Here is an 18,246-nt window from a genome sequence, read left to right as displayed (position 1 = left end):
CCTTAATTTTATAGAGTGTGGATAAAGAATTCAAAGAAGAGAAACAACAAACGAATTTTGTACTATGTATTTCGGCTTTTCTGGTTGACCACTTCGAGAAAATTAAAATGTTGGTTGGACTTTCATACAAGGACTCAACTTATTTTTACCACTGTAGTAAATGATTACTTGCTTCATACACTTTCTTTGATTAATTAGTCTTTGCATGGTCAATTTTATGATAGGTTTTAATTTGATTGTTGCTTATAATATTCATGCAATAATACGTTGAATTGTTTATTATCATGCAAGTTTACATGGTTTTCTTGATCTTAATTTGATTAATTTTATAGAGTGTGGGTAAAGAATTCGAAGAAGAGAAACAACAAACTAATTTTGTACTATGTATTTCGGCTTTTCTGGTTGACCACTTCGATAAAATTAAAATGTTGGTTGGTCATTGTAAAATTTAAAAGTGTAAAAAAAAAAAAAAAACATTGAGTATTAATTTATTTACCATTTGGCATTTGATATTATTTCTTTTGGTGAAAAAAACAAATTAGATAGAAGGGAGTCTACTCCATTTCGGGTCAGGGTACTAACACGACTCGAATTTAGGCCTTGATCTAGTAAAGAAAACAATTATTACCAACTTAACCAATTCTCATTGACTTATTAACCATTTGTTATTATTCAATACCGCTATAGTCTAATAATATATATTTTTTTAATTTGTAAGTGAAAATGTATCATGTTGATGCACAAAACCGGAGGTCTTGGAACAACGTAAATCTGACCGTGAATCTGCAAGAAAGTAAATAACATAAGGTATATCGTGGTTCACCCTAAGGTTCGGGCTACGTCCACACTGATATTGTATTTATGAGGGAGAGAGAGCTTTGAGAGGATGAGAGGGCCTAGAAATTGGCCTCCCCTAATTGTGAGGGTAAAGATTCCTTTTATTGAATAAGGGCTCTTCACTTATTACATATTTACCCCTTCTTTTATTACATAATTATATTTAAATCTCTTGAGTATTTATACGAGGTCTAAATATGGTACAAAAACATATCAAGTTCGGGTTTTCTAAATAACAAGATTGATATTTAACTATAATTGTGTGGCTTAGCAAAATTTCTAACTTTGTAAAAAATCATTTAATAATTATGATGACGATTAGTGCAGGCATAATTGATGATACCTTAATGGTCGTACGAGGATGTCTACCACCTCAATTATTAGAATTGGAAAGTAGATTATACGATTTAGTGGTTTTATCTTCACTTAATATGTTCAAATTTCATGGATACGAGTTTGATACTGATTTATTTCTTCACTTTTTAATATAAATATATCGTTGTATGAGAAAAAAAATTAAACCATACTTAAAACGTAGCCCATTAACTATTATTTCCAAATATAATTTCAAATTCGTTCATGTTGTGTTCTTAGGTATGTTAGCTAGGGCTAGGGATTAAGACCGACCAAACCATAATTATAGGACCAGTCCAGTTAATTTGGTTTGATGTATTTTTTAGGGAACTGTTATTAGCATTCCAAAAATCTCATTTTACACTCCTCATAAGTGTAATTTTCTTTCTAATTATGGAAAGTTTTGAGGGCAAAATGAGATTTTTAGAGTGCGACTAACAATTCTCATTTTTTATAATAGTTTATTTGAAGGATAATAATAAACACACATCATGTTTAGCTTCAAACATACTCACGTTTAATCAAGTTGTTTTTGTTTGATTTAATCATGTTGGTTTTTGCATGTGTTCCAATATTTTAGTGGATAGGATGTTACTTTCTATCATGTGTTTCGGGCTTGAAACTCTTTCTCCATAAATTATTGTAATAGTTTCGAACTCCTCCGACTCCCCTTGATAATAATAATTTTTTTAAAGGACGATAATAAATAAAAAAAAGTGTGAAAATCATTTTCTCTTTTACTCATATATCTTGAATGGGTAATGCTAAGTAACATACCAAACCGATCACTTAAATTTTCTCGAAAAAGTGGTCATATTGATAAATCTACAAAGTCCAAATGTTGAACTAGCTAAACTCTGAAAATATTGTTGAACAAAATAATTTTGCTAAAATATTAAGTTTGAAGTGAATTTCTATGAAGTGTGATGGTTTTTCAAGAAACTGATTGAGTATTGTGTATATTTAGAATGCTACAATGAATTGCTTAGCAACGTCCCCCATTAGATCTCATTCCCTCTCTCTTCCAAATTCCAGTCCACTTTCCAAGCAAACCGGACATTAATTTCTTCTGCAGAAACCCATGCCATGCAAACCTTTTCGGATCCCATGCATTTCATTTTCTTGCTTCTCAAATGCATCTAATTCCACATTAAATTATCATCTTTTTCAATAAAAAAAACACCATTAATCTTCTGATATTCCTCTTGGGGTTTCTTTTTCTCCCTTTTTTCTTACCTGGGTTGGTTCCATTTCTTGTACCTCTCACGTTGTTCCATTGAGTTTTCTTAATTTTCATTGATCCAAGATTTACACAAGGGAGACAATTACGACGACGAATCGAAAAAGGTTACGATTGAGGGCCTTTCGTGACAACATGGGAAGGCCTTTCGTGACGTTCGCAGCCTGCCGCAACCAATACTGGTTTGTATGTGCCTCATTCCTTATATGGTTTCTATTGCTTTGTGTATACCACTCGCAGTTCATGGTTGGAAAAAGCTTGATTGCGTTGTTAGGTAATCACAATATCGACATTTCTGTTACTGTTGCCAATGAGTCTGAAAATTCCGGTGATTCGGTTTCTCTGCCTGAAGAAACCAATGAAAGTAGGAGCACAAAATCAAGAGATGAAGGTCATATGAACATCGTTTTCAATGACCGAAGTGGTGGCGTTTTTAATTTGAGAACAAAAGATGTTTTCGGAATCGAAGAACACGGCATTGAAAAATTTGGGCACCTTTCTAAGAAGGAATCAAAGCCTCATGACCGTAATGACCAAGTGAACGATCCTAGAGAAAATAAAGCTGAATCTGAGAATGGGGATGAAGACGCTAAGCCAGAAGAACATTTGGATAAAAGGGATGAATCGGATTCGGAATCCGTTTCTGAATCATGCACAGGTAAGTACATATATGTTCATGACATCCCTAGCAAATTTAATAGGGACTTGTTGAAGAAATGTGGTTCACTTAGCAATTGGACTGACATGTGTGAGCTCGCTTCAAACTTTGGCCTTGGTCCCCGCCTTTCGAATTTGGAAAAAGTTTATTCAAACACTGGTTGGTTTGCTACAAATCAGTTCTTGCTAGAGGTCATATTCCACAGCCGAATGAAGCAGTACAACTGTTTGACAAAAAACTCATCACTAGCTTCAGCAATTTTCGTACCTTACTACGTTGGCCTAGACGTGGCGCGCTACCTTTGGGGATCGAGCATATCCACGAGAGATTCTGGCTCACTTGAAATTGCGAAATGGCTGAGAGAAAAACCAGAGTGGAAGAAAATGTGGGGGAGAGATCATTTTATGGTGGCAGGAAGAATTACATGGGATTTTCGGAGATGGACTGACAAGGATTCGGAGTGGGGGACGAAGCTTATGCTTTTGCCCGAATCAAAAAACATGACAATGTTGGCAATAGAATCCAGCCCTTGGAACAGCAATGACTTTGCCATACCATATCCAACATACTTCCATCCTTCAAAAGACAATGAGGTGTTCCAATGGCAAAACCGAATGAGGAGGCAGAAGCGGCGGATATTGTTCTCCTTCGCGGGCGGTCCTAGGCCTAATCTCCAAAATTCAATCCGCAACGAAATCATAGACCAATGCAGGGCAGCAAGGAGAAAATGCAAGCTCCTAGAATGCACAACTGGTCCGGACAAGTGCCACAAGCCGGTTTTTGTCATGAAAATGTTCCAAGGCTCCGTCTTCTGCCTACAGCCTCCCGGAGACTCTCTAACCCGAAGATCAATCTTCGATTCCATCCTCGCAGGCTGCATTCCGGTGTTCTTCCACCCAGGGTCCGCATACGTCCAATACGTATGGCACCTCCCTAAGGACTACACCAAATACTCAGTTCTCATACCGGCATTTGACATAAAAAACGGGAAGGTGAGCATTGAGAGGACATTGCAGAAGATTCCGAGGCAGAAAGTTTACGAGATGAGAGAGGAAGTTGTGAAGCTGATTCCGAGAGTGATATACGCAGATCCAGGATCTAGATTGGAGACGCTTGACGATGCATTCGACATTGCGGTTAAAGGGGTTCTTGAAAGAGTGGAAACAATTAGGAAGGACATGAGAGAAGGGAAGAACACAAGCTTTGATTATGCAGAGAAAGTGAGTTGGAAGTACAATTTGTTTGGGACTGTGGAGGAGCATGAATGGGATCCTTTCTTTGAGAGACAACATATTTAAATTTGGCCTTAGGCAGATGAGAGTGTAGTGTGCATTAATTTTATTTTATTTTTTTGTAGTTTTTTCCTCTTCTTTTGTAGGGTTATTCTTTTTCACTTATAAATTATTGGTATTTGGAATCACAGAGCTTCAACTTTCATCATTGGTACTTTGGCAAGAACAATATATCTTCAATATACATGCTCCTCGACAGTGAACCGTCTGGAATAATTGTCATGCACTTCTCACAATGCAGTCTCTCCCTTATATTTATACAAAGAAAGTGTGAGATGACTTGTTTAGAGTGCAACAACAACTCACTTGTTGAAATCACATTGCAAAGTACTCCATATTCCTTTGCCAAATAAAAAGAGTGGAATTTTACTAATCTGGATCACATCATCAACGAAGATCGTGCATTTAAAATTCAAACTTTTAGGTGTTAAAAAAAAAGAATCTTTATACATACACAGATGACTCTAGACGAGTGATTGATAGATAATAAAGCTTCTAAGGGCTAGTTTGGGAAAAAAAAAAGTTGTTTTCAGAAGCAGAGGTAGAGCTGCTTCTGCTTTTTGCTGTTTTGGACCCATGATTTTAACAAAAACCACTTTTTTTTTTCATTTACAAAACACAATTTTAACCCCATCTTTTTAACAAGTTGCTTTTATAATAATTTCAATAATGCCAAACCAGCCCTAACCTTCTCACTAACCATACATTGGGTAAGAAATTCAAAATATTTGTGTATACACAAACTCTTTTTTGAGTGAGCAATAATCCAATTTTTTGTGCAAAGTTCTTAACTTGCAATGTTTCAAGGTTCTAACGGTTAGTAACGTTTCAGAAACGAACTTGACAGCAAGCGTTTGTAGTCCAACGGTTAGGATAATTGCCTTCCAAGCAATAGACCCGGGTTCGACTCCCGGCAAACGCAGTCCTTTTTAATTTTCCATTTTTGTTTTGTCCTTTCTTTCGTGAAAACGACGTCGCGTATCTCCTTGAAACTGAAATGTATCCTCTCCATCTTTCCGACCACAGTCGAACCACAGCCAATCAAACCACCCAGATATTTACGCGCCAAAACCATTTCCGTGGCCCAAACTCTCTCTCCCCTCTCTCCTCTCTCAACCGCTTACTTCAGCTCCGGCTTTACCTTCCACACTCCAATTCCATGGCGGCCACGAGCTCCTCCTTCACTCCGCGCTTAGTGGGGTCCACAGTAAACCCTAGAACCGCCGGAGCTCCGTTCTCCGTTCGAATCTCCTCCGGCGGTAACTATCCGACGACCCGCGATACCCTCGCCGAGGGCCCCTACTGTATCTACGTCGGCCCCATCGAAACCGCCAGCAAGGAAACCCTCGAAGCCCTCTACAGCCAAGTAAGCCCCTTTCATTTTTTTTCCCCCTGCGATTAAGTAAAATTCATTTTCTGGGTTTGGATGAAATTTTGAAATTTGATTGATTGGTGGTGCACGTGGCAGGCACGTGATGCGTATTACAGCGGCGACCCTTTGATAGTCGATGACATGTTTGATAGAGTAGAGGTACGTATGTATCTGTGACTTATGAGTTCATAGATTTTTGATAGGCCAATGTTTTTTTTTTTTTTTTTTTTTTTTTTTTTTTTTTTCAAGTTTTGGGTTTTGTTGTTAACAAATTTTGCAATTGATTGGAAAAAACAGTTGAAGCTAAGATGGTACGGCTCGAAATGCGTCATGAAATACCCACGTTGTAGTCTTAGGAGACAATCAACTTATGCAGATGCTGAGGTAATTGGTTTTTATTGAGTGTTTTTTGAAGTGTTGTTTCAAGTTTTTGCATTAATTCATGAATATTGCTTTAAAATATGGTAAGGTGAGAGGAAATGAAAGTATAGTTATGCTCGAATTGACGATGGGGTAATTGGGATTTGATAGTTTGCCACTCATTTGATTAAATAAGCAAACAATGTGTTAGCTCGCGCGTTTGGATGATTGTCAGTGTTGATGTATGTTCAAGAGACGTAACGCAGAAGCACATACATTAATTGTTGACAATCATTCCTTCGTATACGTGGCTCAGTTACTAACTGCGATGTTAGTTTATAAACCAAAATGTATTTGTCATTGGGCCATTTGTTATGCTATGTATTTAGTGAAGAGGAAAAGTGGATTCTATCAGTCTTTCTCCACTTGATTATTGAATGACATGGATGTAGGGCAGGAAGATTTATCACAGGTTTTTGCATTAGCAAGCATATGGATCCTCCTTCTTGCTTTTGGCACTTCAGCGTGTCTTGTGCCCATAGTTTACTCTGTGGGAATAGCTTATAAAGATGCTTTCGATCCGGGATTTTCTTATATAAACCAAGCGTCTGCTCTTTCCATGCTAAATTCCATTCTCTTCATGACACTGGGTTGTGTCATCGGTTACCCAATTGCATCCGCTTCTGGTAAGTAAACCTGCATCCATTCTCTTCTAAAGCATTTAAGAATTTTAAATTTTGTGGAATATTTTGCTTTCTTTCCTTTTTTTCATTTTTTTTTTCCAAATATGATGTCAAATTTTTTTGCTATCTAATGTGGGCGCTCTGTGTTAAATCGAGGAAATTGGATATCGATTAGGAAATATGTATAACTTTCAATGTTATTATTTTTGTTTTAAGTATCAGCATATATTAAAGTGACCTTTCTCACAGTTAAAGTACTTAAAGGCCTGTGGAGAAATGACTTGGTGGCACTAAAAGGAGTATGCCCAAATTGTGGGGATGAGGTCAGTTGATTCAGTCTGAGAACTTCTAAAAACTTTTAGTTCATAATTTTTCAGGCAACCGTTTTCTTCTTCTGATTTCAATATAATCTTTCTGTAGGTGTTTGCATTTGTGCAATCCGATCAGTCTAATAACTCACCGCATAGAGCAAATTGTCATGTGTGCGAATGCTTGTTGGAGTTCCGTACCAAGGTTGAGGTAACTTAGTTCTCTTTTGTTTCTCACATCCAAAAATTCATATGTTTAACATTTGTTCTTATTTTGTAAAGGTCTGAAAACAATTATGAGAAAATCCAAAGCAAATATCAGTAATTTAATTGAGGATTCATAATCTTAACAAGTACACACCCATAACCTATTACTGTAAATGGCTTCTGTAAAGGGTAACTGAACAGGATTGGAAAGTATCCTCGCACCGAATATTCTTGGCAATTTCAATAAAACTACATTTATTCAAAACATTGCTAATCATATCTCTTACGGAATTGGATCCTGCTTATGTAAGATATGTCAGAAATGTGATATGTATAGCATCGCTCTTGCCACGTTGTGTATCTTAGGTATTGTGAGGTTTTGTGGTAAATGGCCTCACTTTCTCACTTGGCAAAGTGCCCCCTTCCCTCTTCTCATGGCGCTAAACTGCCCGGGGTCAAATCATTGGTTCTGTTAATACTTCCGTTTTTATGTTTTCGAAATGTTGATAGGTTCTCTGATTACTGGACGGATACAGGAGTTCGAAAAGATATATGTTCCATTGCCATTTTATAGAATCAAATCGTTGAGTATGTTTTTGGCTCACATTGGAGGTTATTTTTGTGCAGAAATCTGTTTCACCACTCGGTAGAAGATGGGTCTACGGCCGTATCTATCTTGTTTCGCGAAGAGGCAGAAGCCAACTCCAAAGACGGCTATAAATGTCTTCGAACTCCAAAGTACAAATGCATATTGGAAGCTCTTATACAGTAGGACAATTCATTCAAGTCATCTTTTTTTCCAAATTATAATGTAATAAACCTCAATCTTGCCTGAATAGAGCCAGTCCGAATGTATTTCTTACAAGTTATTGTCATTGGTCATTCGACAGCTGAGTTTTTTCGATCGCATTCTGATATTATCGCTCGGTATATACAGTAGGGAGTTCCACCTAATGGAAATGTTCAATTTGAATCAAATATGACATATTACGTTATCAAACTGTCGATCTGATTGCATAAATTCTTATTTGCATGTGTAGTCCAAATTGGCAATATGATATCTTTCGTTTCCCAAAGTTTCACATCCAAATTTTGGGACTAACCACATAAGTTGTTCCTGCTTTTCGTGAAACCGGTGCCCAATTTTTTTAGGCCGAGTTTGAAGATAAACTACTCAATGAGCAATACAGTCCATAACGACTGTAAATCCTGTATATAACGTACTCTGCGTGTCGTCTCGTCACAGTCAAAAAATTGCTCAAGCACATAAATGACTGTCAGCTAAATCTACAAGAATAATGCTTGCAGGTACTTTTATTTGAGGCTGCCAAAACAATTTTGATTATCATCAGTTCTGCAGGCCATACATTGCTACAATGCGTGGACGTTTGAAGGAACATTGATCCGAACATCTAATCACCATACTAATAACGTTGCTTAATCAGAAAGAAACAAGAAAACAGTAATGACTTAACGACTTCTAACGGGAACTTTCTCATTGTATCCAAGGTATATCATTCTTCATGCAACCAAAGTCCTATAACTGAACACCACCGCAATGGAAATGATGGCGATAATGGATAGATAGCGAATCAGAAGTGTCCCAAGCTGTATACTAGAACCCAGGCAAGCTGAAAAAACAGAAACATGGGGATATGAGAAAAAGGCCAATGACTCAAGGAAACCTGATTAATCTTAATTTATACAAGGTGGTAATTTCTCAAGGGGGAAGAGGCCGTAAATGTACGAAAATTACCAGAAAAAGAGTTATAGAAGCGAAAAGCCCCTCTTGGAGAAGAGCTCCATGACCACCAAAGTCTTCTTCATCAACCTTTAGTATCATTGCATAGTAGCCATATATAATTCCAGTTGATATCACCAGAAAACTGAGAAGAAAAAAAAAACACCATATAAATGATTAACAAGTGGAAGCATATCCTACACTAGTGAAAACTCAAAACCATCAAAAGATAAAACGATTATGTGGGAAGCAAGGACATCCAACTCGGGCACATGTTCTTTTATCTTGGCCTGAAACTCAGAGTCTCCGAGATAAGTTGTCTGCGAGAATCTAAATAGTATTACATGCCTGTGTAAACATATCACCTTGGTACAGTAAATTGAAAACTGTCGGCACTGAGTCCCATTAAAGTTAAGGCAATTATCACTTTTCGAGAACTACAATATTGCAGAAGCAATTCGATGAATGCTCCAGCTTTACAGTTGAACTCACTAAGGCCAAGACCATGTCAAGCAATGTGATTTTCAATTTAAAACTAAAGTTTAACTGGGTAACTCTTCTAGCATACGTTTCAATACAGTAGCTGGTGTAACTGCTCTATGACATATTATGGCTTCTTCAAAGAATCCCCAAAGAAGGCAAGACTCAAATCGTTCACTAGCTCTTCATTTAATATGTCGATTCGGAAAACAACTTTCTAAAATTAGAATTCACTAGTGTTCATCTAGGCTATTAAGGTTCTCACCAATGATAAGCTTCTGAACTCAACACCCCTACGAATTAAATACAAATCATGAATGAATTGTTTTATGTTTTGAAAAAAAACACCCACAGCCTAGAGAATCTAAGTTTCAGCGTAATTGTAATTATCTTTGACGATCCAAATAACGGGCAGCCCCAAACAAGTTTTAAAGTCTGCTACTACAGATTTCTTACCATTATGCTAACAATGTTCCATTGGGAAAATTCCTGCCTAAGATTTGCTTTGATGGGTTCCTAAAGATCCGAATGGGTATTCTCGCTAAACAAGCTGTTCACTGATTAGCAACGTAAAACAATGATGGTGTAGAGTAATTGGAAACCGTGACAAGCAATGAAGAAGGTGTGCAACCATCAACTTACATGACGAACCATATACCTCCGACCAACGGTATTGCACCCCACAGCAGCCCACATGCGAGGGCCATTGCTTGTCGAATCCAATGCAAGACATCTCCCAATTGATCCTGCACACATACACAAACACACAAAGTAAATCATTCAAGTCAAAGTTACTAACAGGGCAATCAGAAAGCCATGCGAAATATTAACCAAAGCAGAATTTATTAATCCTCCCCAACAGTTTCTGCTCATTATACTCAATAAATTTGACCGTTTCAGTATTGCTCTTAAATTTCAAAATCTCATGAACCCATTATAAATTGCAATGCTTCAATAGATACCCAAGATTCAAACTTCTTTTTCTAGTTCGTTCTCCATCAAACTTTCTCGGCAACCAAACAAATCACAGTGATCAACCATGGGGAAGTTGTAGTACCTTGTCCCAGGTAGCTTCCGGATCCAACAACTTGGCGAATTTGAACGGCGACAAATGACCGTTCTGGTGCTGCTGCGACTGCTGCTGTTGACCGTTCAATTTCACTGATTTACCTTCTTTCATGCTTCGAAAAGGCGCAAACTTTTACTGGAATTAATAAAATCCGCCGCAAACCTTCACACAATTCAGTGGGTTTCTGCCGACCTTGCAGACGGACGATCAGAGCTTGCTAGGGTTTTGGATTTGGGCGGAGAGATTGAGAGAATAAAAAAAATTAAATAATTGAATAGAAAAATGGAAGAGCTTCGCTGTAGATCTGGTGCGATTGGGTTTTGGGTGGGGGTAAGTAGTTTGGTGCTACTGCTGGTAAAGTTAGGTATCCAGATTGTTCTTGAAGACCAACTCCCAGAACGACGACACCGTTTACTCTTAATAAGTAGCTAAGTCTTATTCCAAACTCAATTTAATGTTACGTTGAAAGAAATCGAATTATGATCTTATTCTAATTCCTTTTTTTATTTGGGTCAAAGCCCGAGCAAAATGTTTTGTTGGTTTTTTTAATAGAATGAATCATATAAGGTTCGTTTAGATGTGTTTTTAAAATGACGGAAATCATTTTTAGAGAAAATATTTTTAAATTTCAAAAGCACTTTAATTGCTTTCTGCAAGAAGATGAAGCACTTTCAGTACTTTTTCAGGATTTATTTTCATTTTTACTAATAATTGGTTTTAAAAACATTTTCATCAAAAACGTTTTCTGTCATTTTAAAAACATATCTAAATGAGCTAATAATATTTACATTACAGGTCCGAGCACAACATTAAACAAAAAATAAATATCAAACAACATAATTTATACAAATCCTAACCACCTTTACAATACCATATGGAAGTATACTAATACTCTATGAGAAATTTTATTTAAACTCATTTAACTTCTTTCTGCATCCAACTTAAATTTTAAATGTTAATTGTCTATTTTACCCTATTGCATAATTACTATTAAGTACAAATGAAATTAATAATAAAAATCAAATTTATCAATAGACCCACATATTATAATTAAACTCTAATATCACCCTTTGTTTTTCATACATTTATTCCGACTAAAATTCTAATAGCTTTGATAGAGAAAAACAAGCTTTTCTATTGATGGATGGTGGTTTTGAAGTTTTTAATCCTCCAACTAATGTATGACTCGATTTATGGATATTTTATTTGTTTGCTTATTCTTTGATTAAATTTCTTACTTTTTATATTATATTGTATTTGTTTTTCTCTACTGTCTATATGCGCCCCAAAACACCAATACAAGAACTTTTGATTAGTACTGCAAAGACATAAAACTTGATTATTGGTGCAAATAAAGATTGCTCAACCTTAACCACGAACTGGCGGGTGGCATGTCTTGCACATTTTTTATTCAAAATAGCTCCAATTTGTTTATTAACATAGCAGCAAAACACCTAGCCCTATGTGAAATTACAGTTCTACCCCCACCTGCCTCCTCTCCCTCCGTTTCTAGGTTCTTCGTTTCTTAATCCCACTGGCAAAACTTCCGTACGCTTTTCCTCTGTTTTTCGTAGTTTTCTTCCCCTTCATTTTCCAATTTTCGAATTAGGGTTTTAACATTTGGCACAGAATCTAGAGAGAGAGAGAGAGATGGGTAGCCCAGAGAAGGATCAGAGCAAGGGCTTCTTCGCAGCCATGAGTTCTGGCCTCTCAATGTTCGGCAACGCCATGCACCGATCCGTTGGCGGGTTAGCTTTTTTCTTCCTTTCTCGTAATTCATTTTTGCACTTGAAATTTTCTTCCTTTGGAATTGAACTCGTGCCGTCTTCGTCAAACCATGATTGTTTGTTTCCTCTGTAGATATACTCGTAATCAGTTATTGGTTTGGGTTCTGTAATTTGATTGAGCTGTGAATTTTTTATTTTTTCATGTGATCGGATTCGGTCCTACTCTTTTACCGAAATGTGTCACTCTTTCGGGTTTTCGGACTGCATTTGATGACTGTGATGTATAGTGAATTGTTGAATGGAAAGTTTTGGTTTTGATTAGTTATCGTAACAATAGTGAATTGTTGAATGGAAAGTTTTGGTTTTGATTAGTTATCGTAACAAGGATAGTGAACGGAAATTTTGGGTTTTCGCTAAGTAGCATTACGTGGTTTAATTAGTGATCATACCAAGGATACTGAATTCTGGTTTAGAAGGGTTTAAGAGACAATGTGGTCTTTGTATCAGCTTTTGAATTACGATACAAGTTGGATTTTTACTTGAGCTAGTGTTTTTTTTTTTTCTGTTTGATTTTTTGTTTGATCGAGCCTCGGGTGTCTCCCTTACTAGGAGACAGTTGAGCTAGTGTTAATCAGCTGATGAGATGTCTTATGTTGGAGTTTATAACGAATACTCTGTGTATGTGTGTTTGCATGTGATCTAAGATCATTAGGGTCCTACAAACTTAGATTTGAATAAAAATTTGGTTATGTAGTTTTGATATTTATGCACAGATAGCCTGCCAGTATTAGATGGTTCTTCCATGTTATAGTCGTTAACATAAATTATGCTATAAAGTATTTGAACAAAGAAGTGCTTATTACTTGCTAGGCAAGGGTGCCTTGGATAATACTCCACTAGTTATTAAAGAGGCAGGTCTCTAACTGGGAATAAAATTCTTAACTTATTATAGATATTGGTACATACTCAAGTTTACTTATATTTTTAAAACATTTAAAATTATAGTGAATTTTCGTGATATACCAGAGAGTAAGCATCATATTAATTCTCTGATTGAGCCATTATATATATAACTTTCATGTTCATCGTCATCATGCTACTTATATTCTGGGTGCTTTTTCGGTACTTTTGTGCGCTACATTCATTTTCTTGTGTACTTTACTAATTATGAAAAATATGCCCTAGTCCTTATGATATGTTATTAAGGAGTGAGTTCTGTTGGTTGAGAATCTGACTCTACTGTTGCTTTTAGGTTGCTTGGTTATGAAGGGGTGGAAGTCATCAATCCAGAGGGAGGTGAAGAAGATGCAGAGGAGGAAGCTCAAAGAGGAAGATGGAAGCAGGAGGTACTATGATTTTTTTTGTTTCTACTTTCTATCTTTCAAGGGATGTATTGCTCTTAGGTACCATTTTCTTGATGATAAGTGGGTTGTTAGGAGTTAGAGTATTGTCTATTTCAACTGTGTTTTTATATGTTGGTTGGCTATTTGTTCTGGAAGGCATGTCGTCTCTATATATATATATATATTTAGGTGTTGTAATTTGCCATTTTCATGTTTAATCCAGCAATTAAAGTGCAAAGCTTGTGGAATCTATTGTGATAGGCATCCTAACATTAACTTATAAACTGAATCGCTTCTGTTTTTATTCTTCAAATATGAAATTCTGTTCGTTATTCTTAGCCTGCATGGCTTATTAATCCTGAAACATTGAGCTCTCTGCATTTTCACTGTTTAAGGAACGAGATAGTTACTGGAGGATGATGCAGAAGTATATTGGCTCAGATGTGACATCAATGGTGACTCTTCCTGTACTTATTTTTGAGCCAATGACAATGTTGCAGAAGATGGCTGAGGTTTGTGCTACTTAATATCTGCACAGTTTGGTATGCCTGGGATTTTACGCACACTGTCTTTATAGTTGATTATTGAATAAATTGTGCAATGTCTGTGACAGTTAATGGAGTATTCACACTTGTTGGATCACGCTGATGAATGTGAGGATCCTTATATGCAGCTGGTGTTTGCCAGTGAGTGTGCCTTTCATTTGAATTTTTTTTGCGGTTCGTGTGCAAGTATTACTGTTTGCATGACTGTATGTTATTCATTGCAGCATCATGGGCTATATCAGTCTACTATGCCTACCAGCGGACATGGAAGCCATTCAACCCTATCCTTGGGGAGACTTATGAAATGGTTAATCACTTAGGGGTAACATTTATTGCAGAGCAGGTGAGCTTTTGGGGGATACCACTGTCCTAAGTCTTTTAGTTGTCCAGAGTATGAGCTTTTGAGAGTTTTGAGGTCGTTAGACCTTTGTCCTTAGTACCATCTTCCTGTATAGGCTTGATTTCAGAACCTCTCCAAAAAGACCCTTTCTGCAAGAACTTTGCAAAAGATCTTTTGGGAGAACCTTCAAGAGATGGACCCACCCTAAAGCTATTTTATACGTCTGAGTAATCATTTGTAGAATTTCAAGTGCTTCCTCATTAGTTTTTCTTGCATGTTCTTCTGTTTTCCGTTTAACACTATAAATAATGTTAAATGATTCATCATACATCATTATTCCAGGTGAGTCATCATCCACCAATGAGTGCTGGGCATGCAGAGAATGAGCATTTCACTTATGATGTGACTTCAAAACTTAAAACTAAATTTTTAGGGAATTCTCTTGATGTTTACCCTGTTGGAAGGTAATACACAGCTTTCATGTTTCTTGTAACAAATATTTAGTTGTGAACCTATTTTATGTTCTCCCAAACATTGTAGTTTGCATTTTGGATGCAATTACCGTGTGTGAATAGAAGGGTTTTCGTTTATCCCTCTTGTTCCGTTTTTTGAGCGATTTCTAAAGCTAATTCTTATTGAGGGATTGACCTGCTTTAGCTTTGCTCTTATAAGAGTTGTATTTTTATATCAATACATGGCTGCTCATATATCAAGAGATTAGGTGAACTGTTTTTTTATTATGGACATTTGTTTGTCGCTTCAATTTGTTGGTTTGTACTTTTGTTGATGCAGATGGTTTGTTTTGTGAAACTTTATTAATTTCAAGTGTACTTTTATTTACCATCATCATGTTTCCTATATCTTGTTAATCGTTTTAAGCTGGAAGTTTTGGAAAAATATATATAATTGTGTACTATTGGTTTGTTGCCAGAACACGTGTGACTCTTAAAAGAAATGGTGTCGTCTTAGATTTAGTGCCACCTCCCACAAAGGTAAACAACTTGATATTTGGCCGGACATGGGTTGATTCACCAGGGGAGATGGTCATGACCAATCTGACGACTGGGGACAAAGTTGTGATATATTTTCAGCCATGTGGCTGGTTTGGGTAAATTTTCTTCTTTGAATTCCATGAAACATCTGCTCGTTTGTCTATGAATTATTCAATTGTTTTGTAGCCTTGTTAATTCTTGCTGGTACATTCTCTGGTCTAGAGGGATTAGAACTATCTACAATGTTCTATAGATTTCTGTGACCCTGCCTTTTCTCTTAATGTATGGCTTCAAATGTCACTATAAATTACAAGGTCAAGAAGGCTGCTTCATTCTAAATGATTTATTGGATCTGTAAATAATCTATCCCAATACAATCAACTACAATTACAAAAGATTTGTTACACTTTTTTAATGTCCATCGGTAGCTCCCAAAATTAGTGAATACGACCATCTTAGTAGTTATCCATGCTCTTTTGTGTCACATGTCACCTGCTAGTGGTGTACAATTAAAAGTTATATTTGGTTGCAGAGCTGGCCGCTATGAAGTGGATGGATATGTTTATAATGCTGCAGAGGAACCTCAGATATTGATGACTGGGAAATGGAACGAGTCATTGAGTTATCAACCATGTGATTTGGAAGGGGAACCCCTTCCAGGCTCAGAATTAAAAGAGGTTACTCATGGAATCTGTCTTTGTTGTATAATTTGGTCTGTTATTGAAATACTAATTTTTCTAGTAGGTGCTGTGGAAAGGGTGAAACCTCTGGCCTTGACATTTTTTTAAACAGGTGGTTTAAGTTTAATCTGCAACATGTGCATTTACTTTCTTGGAGTTAATCACACACGCCCGCATACACATTACACACACATGCACACATATGTATAACCATAATTAAGAGATTTTGATGCTATTATTTCTTGGATGACCAATTATAGTGTGTGATTAATTAAAGACAACTAGTGTCCCACCAGTGTGGTAAAAGCATGTTGCTTATTCATGCTTTGTGAAAGTCGTCACTAGTATTTGTATGTCAGGTTTCAGCTGCATCCTTTGGTACAGAAACAAAAGTTTCAATAAGATAATGAGTAGTTTGTTCGCTAGGCTCTCTGTTTCTGGAACCTTATTTTAAAGTGGATCATACCTTTTATGATTTCAATTAAGTTCGCTGGGCAAGATGCTGAAGAGTATACATTAATCTTTTCTGCAGGTTTGGCATGTTGCCGATGTTCCAAAGAATGACAAATTTCAGTACACATATTTTGCACATAAAATAAATAGCTTTGACACTGCTCCTAAAAAGTTGTTGGCATCAGACTCTCGTTTGCGGCCTGATAGATATGCACTTGAGAAGGGGGATCTGTCCAAATCTGGTGCAGAAAAGAGCAGGTCTCGCTCTCTCTCTCTCTCTCTCTCTCTCTCTCTCTCTCTCTCTCTCTCTCTCTCTCTCTCTCTCTAAACGAAAAAGGATATTGTGTTATTTCCATTAAGGAATCAGGTGGTGTTGGAACTTTTTAGCAAAACTTCCATCGGTTTGTTTCAATTTAACATAATTGGTCATATGCATATTGAGTCTTTGTTCTCCCGAAAAACTGATTGTCCCTCTGATTACCCTTTTCTTCTTTCCAGATTGGAGGAGAGGCAGAGAGCTGAAAAGAGAGAGCGAGAGGCCAAGCAGCATCAGTTTAGGCCAAGATGGTTTGACTTGACAGAGGAAGTGACACCTACACCTTGGGGTGACTTGGAAGTCTATCAATATAACAATAAATACACTGAACACCGAGCCACAATTGATAGCTCAGACTCCATTGATACGGTTGATGTTACATCAATTGAATTCAACCCATGGCAGTATGGTAACCTGTCTGCAGAATGAGGTATTTGCTCTTCTATGTTCATTCCCCCTCCCCCAAATATTTTCTTGTTTGTTACTAAGATCTTGTAGTCTACATAAGAAAGAAGCAAAGACGTAGAAAAGGTTACGTGAGTCACTGGCAAACGTTATGATATCCCGGTGATGCATTACGTTATGATATCCTGGTGATGCATTGCCAGCTCCTCTGACGTGCGTTAGATACAGCTATGTGCATGGAGCAACATCACTGCTCTGAGCCTGAAGTAAGAGTTGGTGTCATGTTATCTTACTGGTAGTGGTCTCACCCTTCCCTACTAGACATGGACCATGTTTCTTCTCTCTTCATTAAGTTGATGTGTATCACTTTACGGACGCCCGAGTTGGGATAAGAAATACACTGATCCCACCAAGTGTTTGGAGGACTTGCATGAGAAAGAGTTCATCGCTATTTTGACATTCTGGTCTAATAATGCAATGATATGTGTAATTTGTTTTCTTCACATCATCGTATTATTGAACTAAAACGTCATGTGGCGTCGAACAAGCTCTATGTAAATTGCTCTCTTGCATGGAAGTTGTCTTAGTTAAGCAACTTTGTCGAAATTTCATTTTACATTCATTCCCCATTGCAAGCAAAACTCAGGGTAAGTCCTCAAAAGTCCGGACTACTGGGTAGTCCAGTGTTATATCCGTTTGATTGGCAAGTAATTGAAAATAGTATTTTACTTTGTTAGTTTAAAAATAGTATTTTCTCAATTCAATTATAATTATAACCGTTCATTTTCCGTACTACTGAGCAATCCTGACTAGGCCTGGCATTTTGGACCCAACCCAACCCGTT

The 18,246-nt window shown here is 36.9% G+C and overlaps 4 protein-coding genes and 1 non-coding gene across 8 annotated transcripts; 4 read left to right on the top strand and 1 right to left on the bottom strand.

Moving 5' to 3' along the window:
* Window positions 1-2,223: 2,223 nt before the first annotated feature.
* Window positions 2,224-4,539, top strand: LOC126616869 (probable xyloglucan galactosyltransferase GT11). The gene has a single exon (XM_050284999.1). The coding sequence runs from the start codon at window positions 2,567-2,569 to the stop codon at window positions 4,385-4,387; it is 1,821 nt and encodes a 606-aa protein (XP_050140956.1). The 5' UTR covers window positions 2,224-2,566; the 3' UTR covers window positions 4,388-4,539.
* A 692-nt stretch (window positions 4,540-5,231) lies between these two features.
* Window positions 5,232-5,303, top strand: TRNAG-UCC (transfer RNA glycine (anticodon UCC)). Its single transcript has one exon. It is a non-coding gene; the product is annotated as a tRNA-Gly (tRNA).
* An 85-nt stretch (window positions 5,304-5,388) lies between these two features.
* Window positions 5,389-8,311, top strand: LOC126616866 (PGR5-like protein 1B, chloroplastic). Of its 2 annotated transcripts, none has more exons than XM_050284997.1 (7): window positions 5,389-5,747; window positions 5,850-5,912; window positions 6,051-6,137; window positions 6,571-6,799; window positions 7,046-7,119; window positions 7,217-7,309; window positions 7,939-8,311. In XM_050284997.1, exons 1-7 carry the CDS (start codon window positions 5,541-5,543, stop codon window positions 8,029-8,031), a joined length of 846 nt encoding a protein of 281 aa, XP_050140954.1. In that variant the 5' UTR covers window positions 5,389-5,540; the 3' UTR covers window positions 8,032-8,311. The 2 variants fall into 2 exon arrangements, with proteins under 2 accessions (XP_050140954.1, XP_050140953.1); XM_050284996.1 differs by having other exon boundaries at window positions 5,391-5,747; window positions 7,217-7,315.
* A 275-nt stretch (window positions 8,312-8,586) lies between these two features.
* Window positions 8,587-11,005, bottom strand: LOC126616868 (uncharacterized). The gene is made up of 4 exons (XM_050284998.1): window positions 10,590-11,005; window positions 10,175-10,278; window positions 9,068-9,197; window positions 8,587-8,942 (listed from the first exon to the last, which is right to left on the bottom strand). Exons 1-4 carry the CDS (start codon window positions 10,710-10,712, stop codon window positions 8,904-8,906), a joined length of 396 nt encoding a protein of 131 aa, XP_050140955.1. The 5' UTR covers window positions 10,713-11,005; the 3' UTR covers window positions 8,587-8,903.
* A 1,073-nt stretch (window positions 11,006-12,078) lies between these two features.
* LOC126616865 (oxysterol-binding protein-related protein 3C) lies at window positions 12,079-18,024 on the top strand. Of its 3 annotated transcripts, none has more exons than XM_050284994.1 (10): window positions 12,080-12,349; window positions 13,581-13,674; window positions 14,067-14,183; window positions 14,285-14,324; window positions 14,441-14,559; window positions 14,899-15,020; window positions 15,488-15,664; window positions 16,081-16,225; window positions 16,761-16,939; window positions 17,180-18,024. In XM_050284994.1, exons 1-10 carry the CDS (start codon window positions 12,252-12,254, stop codon window positions 17,424-17,426), a joined length of 1,338 nt encoding a protein of 445 aa, XP_050140951.1. In that variant the 5' UTR covers window positions 12,080-12,251; the 3' UTR covers window positions 17,427-18,024. The 3 variants fall into 3 exon arrangements, with proteins under 3 accessions (XP_050140952.1, XP_050140951.1, XP_050140950.1); XM_050284993.1 differs by having other exon boundaries at window positions 12,082-12,349; window positions 14,285-14,357; XM_050284995.1 differs by lacking the exon at window positions 15,488-15,664 and having other exon boundaries at window positions 12,079-12,349; window positions 14,285-14,357.
* The last annotated feature ends 222 nt before the right edge of the window (window positions 18,025-18,246 follow it).

The sequence above is a fragment of the Malus sylvestris genome, chromosome 3 (assembly GCF_916048215.2).
Source record: "Malus sylvestris chromosome 3, drMalSylv7.2, whole genome shotgun sequence".
In the NCBI taxonomy this organism is placed as follows: Eukaryota; Viridiplantae; Streptophyta; class Magnoliopsida; order Rosales; family Rosaceae; genus Malus; species Malus sylvestris.
This window is presented reverse-complemented; position numbering and strand designations above follow the sequence as displayed.

What these genes read in the sequence shown, in the direction of transcription:
- LOC126616869 (XM_050284999.1), top strand. Translation starts at nt 2,567, where the DNA reads ATGGGAAGGCCTTTCGTGACGTTCGCAGCCTGCCGCAACCAATACTGG.
- LOC126616866 (XM_050284996.1), top strand. Translation starts at nt 5,541, where the DNA reads ATGGCGGCCACGAGCTCCTCCTTCACTCCGCGCTTAGTGGGGTCCACA. An exon ending in CAACTTATGCAGATGCTGAG is followed by an intron (nt 6,138 to 6,570) that starts GTAATTGGTTTT and finishes GATGTAGGGCAG; the next exon opens with GAAGATTTATCACAGGTTTT. An exon ending in AGTTCCGTACCAAGGTTGAG is followed by an intron (nt 7,316 to 7,938) that starts GTAACTTAGTTC and finishes ATTTTTGTGCAG; the next exon opens with AAATCTGTTTCACCACTCGG.
- LOC126616868 (XM_050284998.1), bottom strand. Translation starts at nt 10,712, where the DNA reads ATGAAAGAAGGTAAATCAGTGAAATTGAACGGTCAACAGCAGCAGTCG. An exon ending in CGGAAGCTACCTGGGACAAG is followed by an intron (nt 10,279 to 10,589) that starts GTACTACAACTT and finishes GTATGTGTGCAG; the next exon opens with GATCAATTGGGAGATGTCTT. An exon ending in GGAGGTATATGGTTCGTCAT is followed by an intron (nt 9,198 to 10,174) that starts GTAAGTTGATGG and finishes TTTTCTTCTCAG; the next exon opens with TTTTCTGGTGATATCAACTG.
- LOC126616865 (XM_050284993.1), top strand. Translation starts at nt 12,252, where the DNA reads ATGGGTAGCCCAGAGAAGGATCAGAGCAAGGGCTTCTTCGCAGCCATG. An exon ending in GAGGAAGATGGAAGCAGGAG is followed by an intron (nt 13,675 to 14,066) that starts GTACTATGATTT and finishes TCACTGTTTAAG; the next exon opens with GAACGAGATAGTTACTGGAG. An exon ending in TAACATTTATTGCAGAGCAG is followed by an intron (nt 14,560 to 14,898) that starts GTGAGCTTTTGG and finishes TCATTATTCCAG; the next exon opens with GTGAGTCATCATCCACCAAT.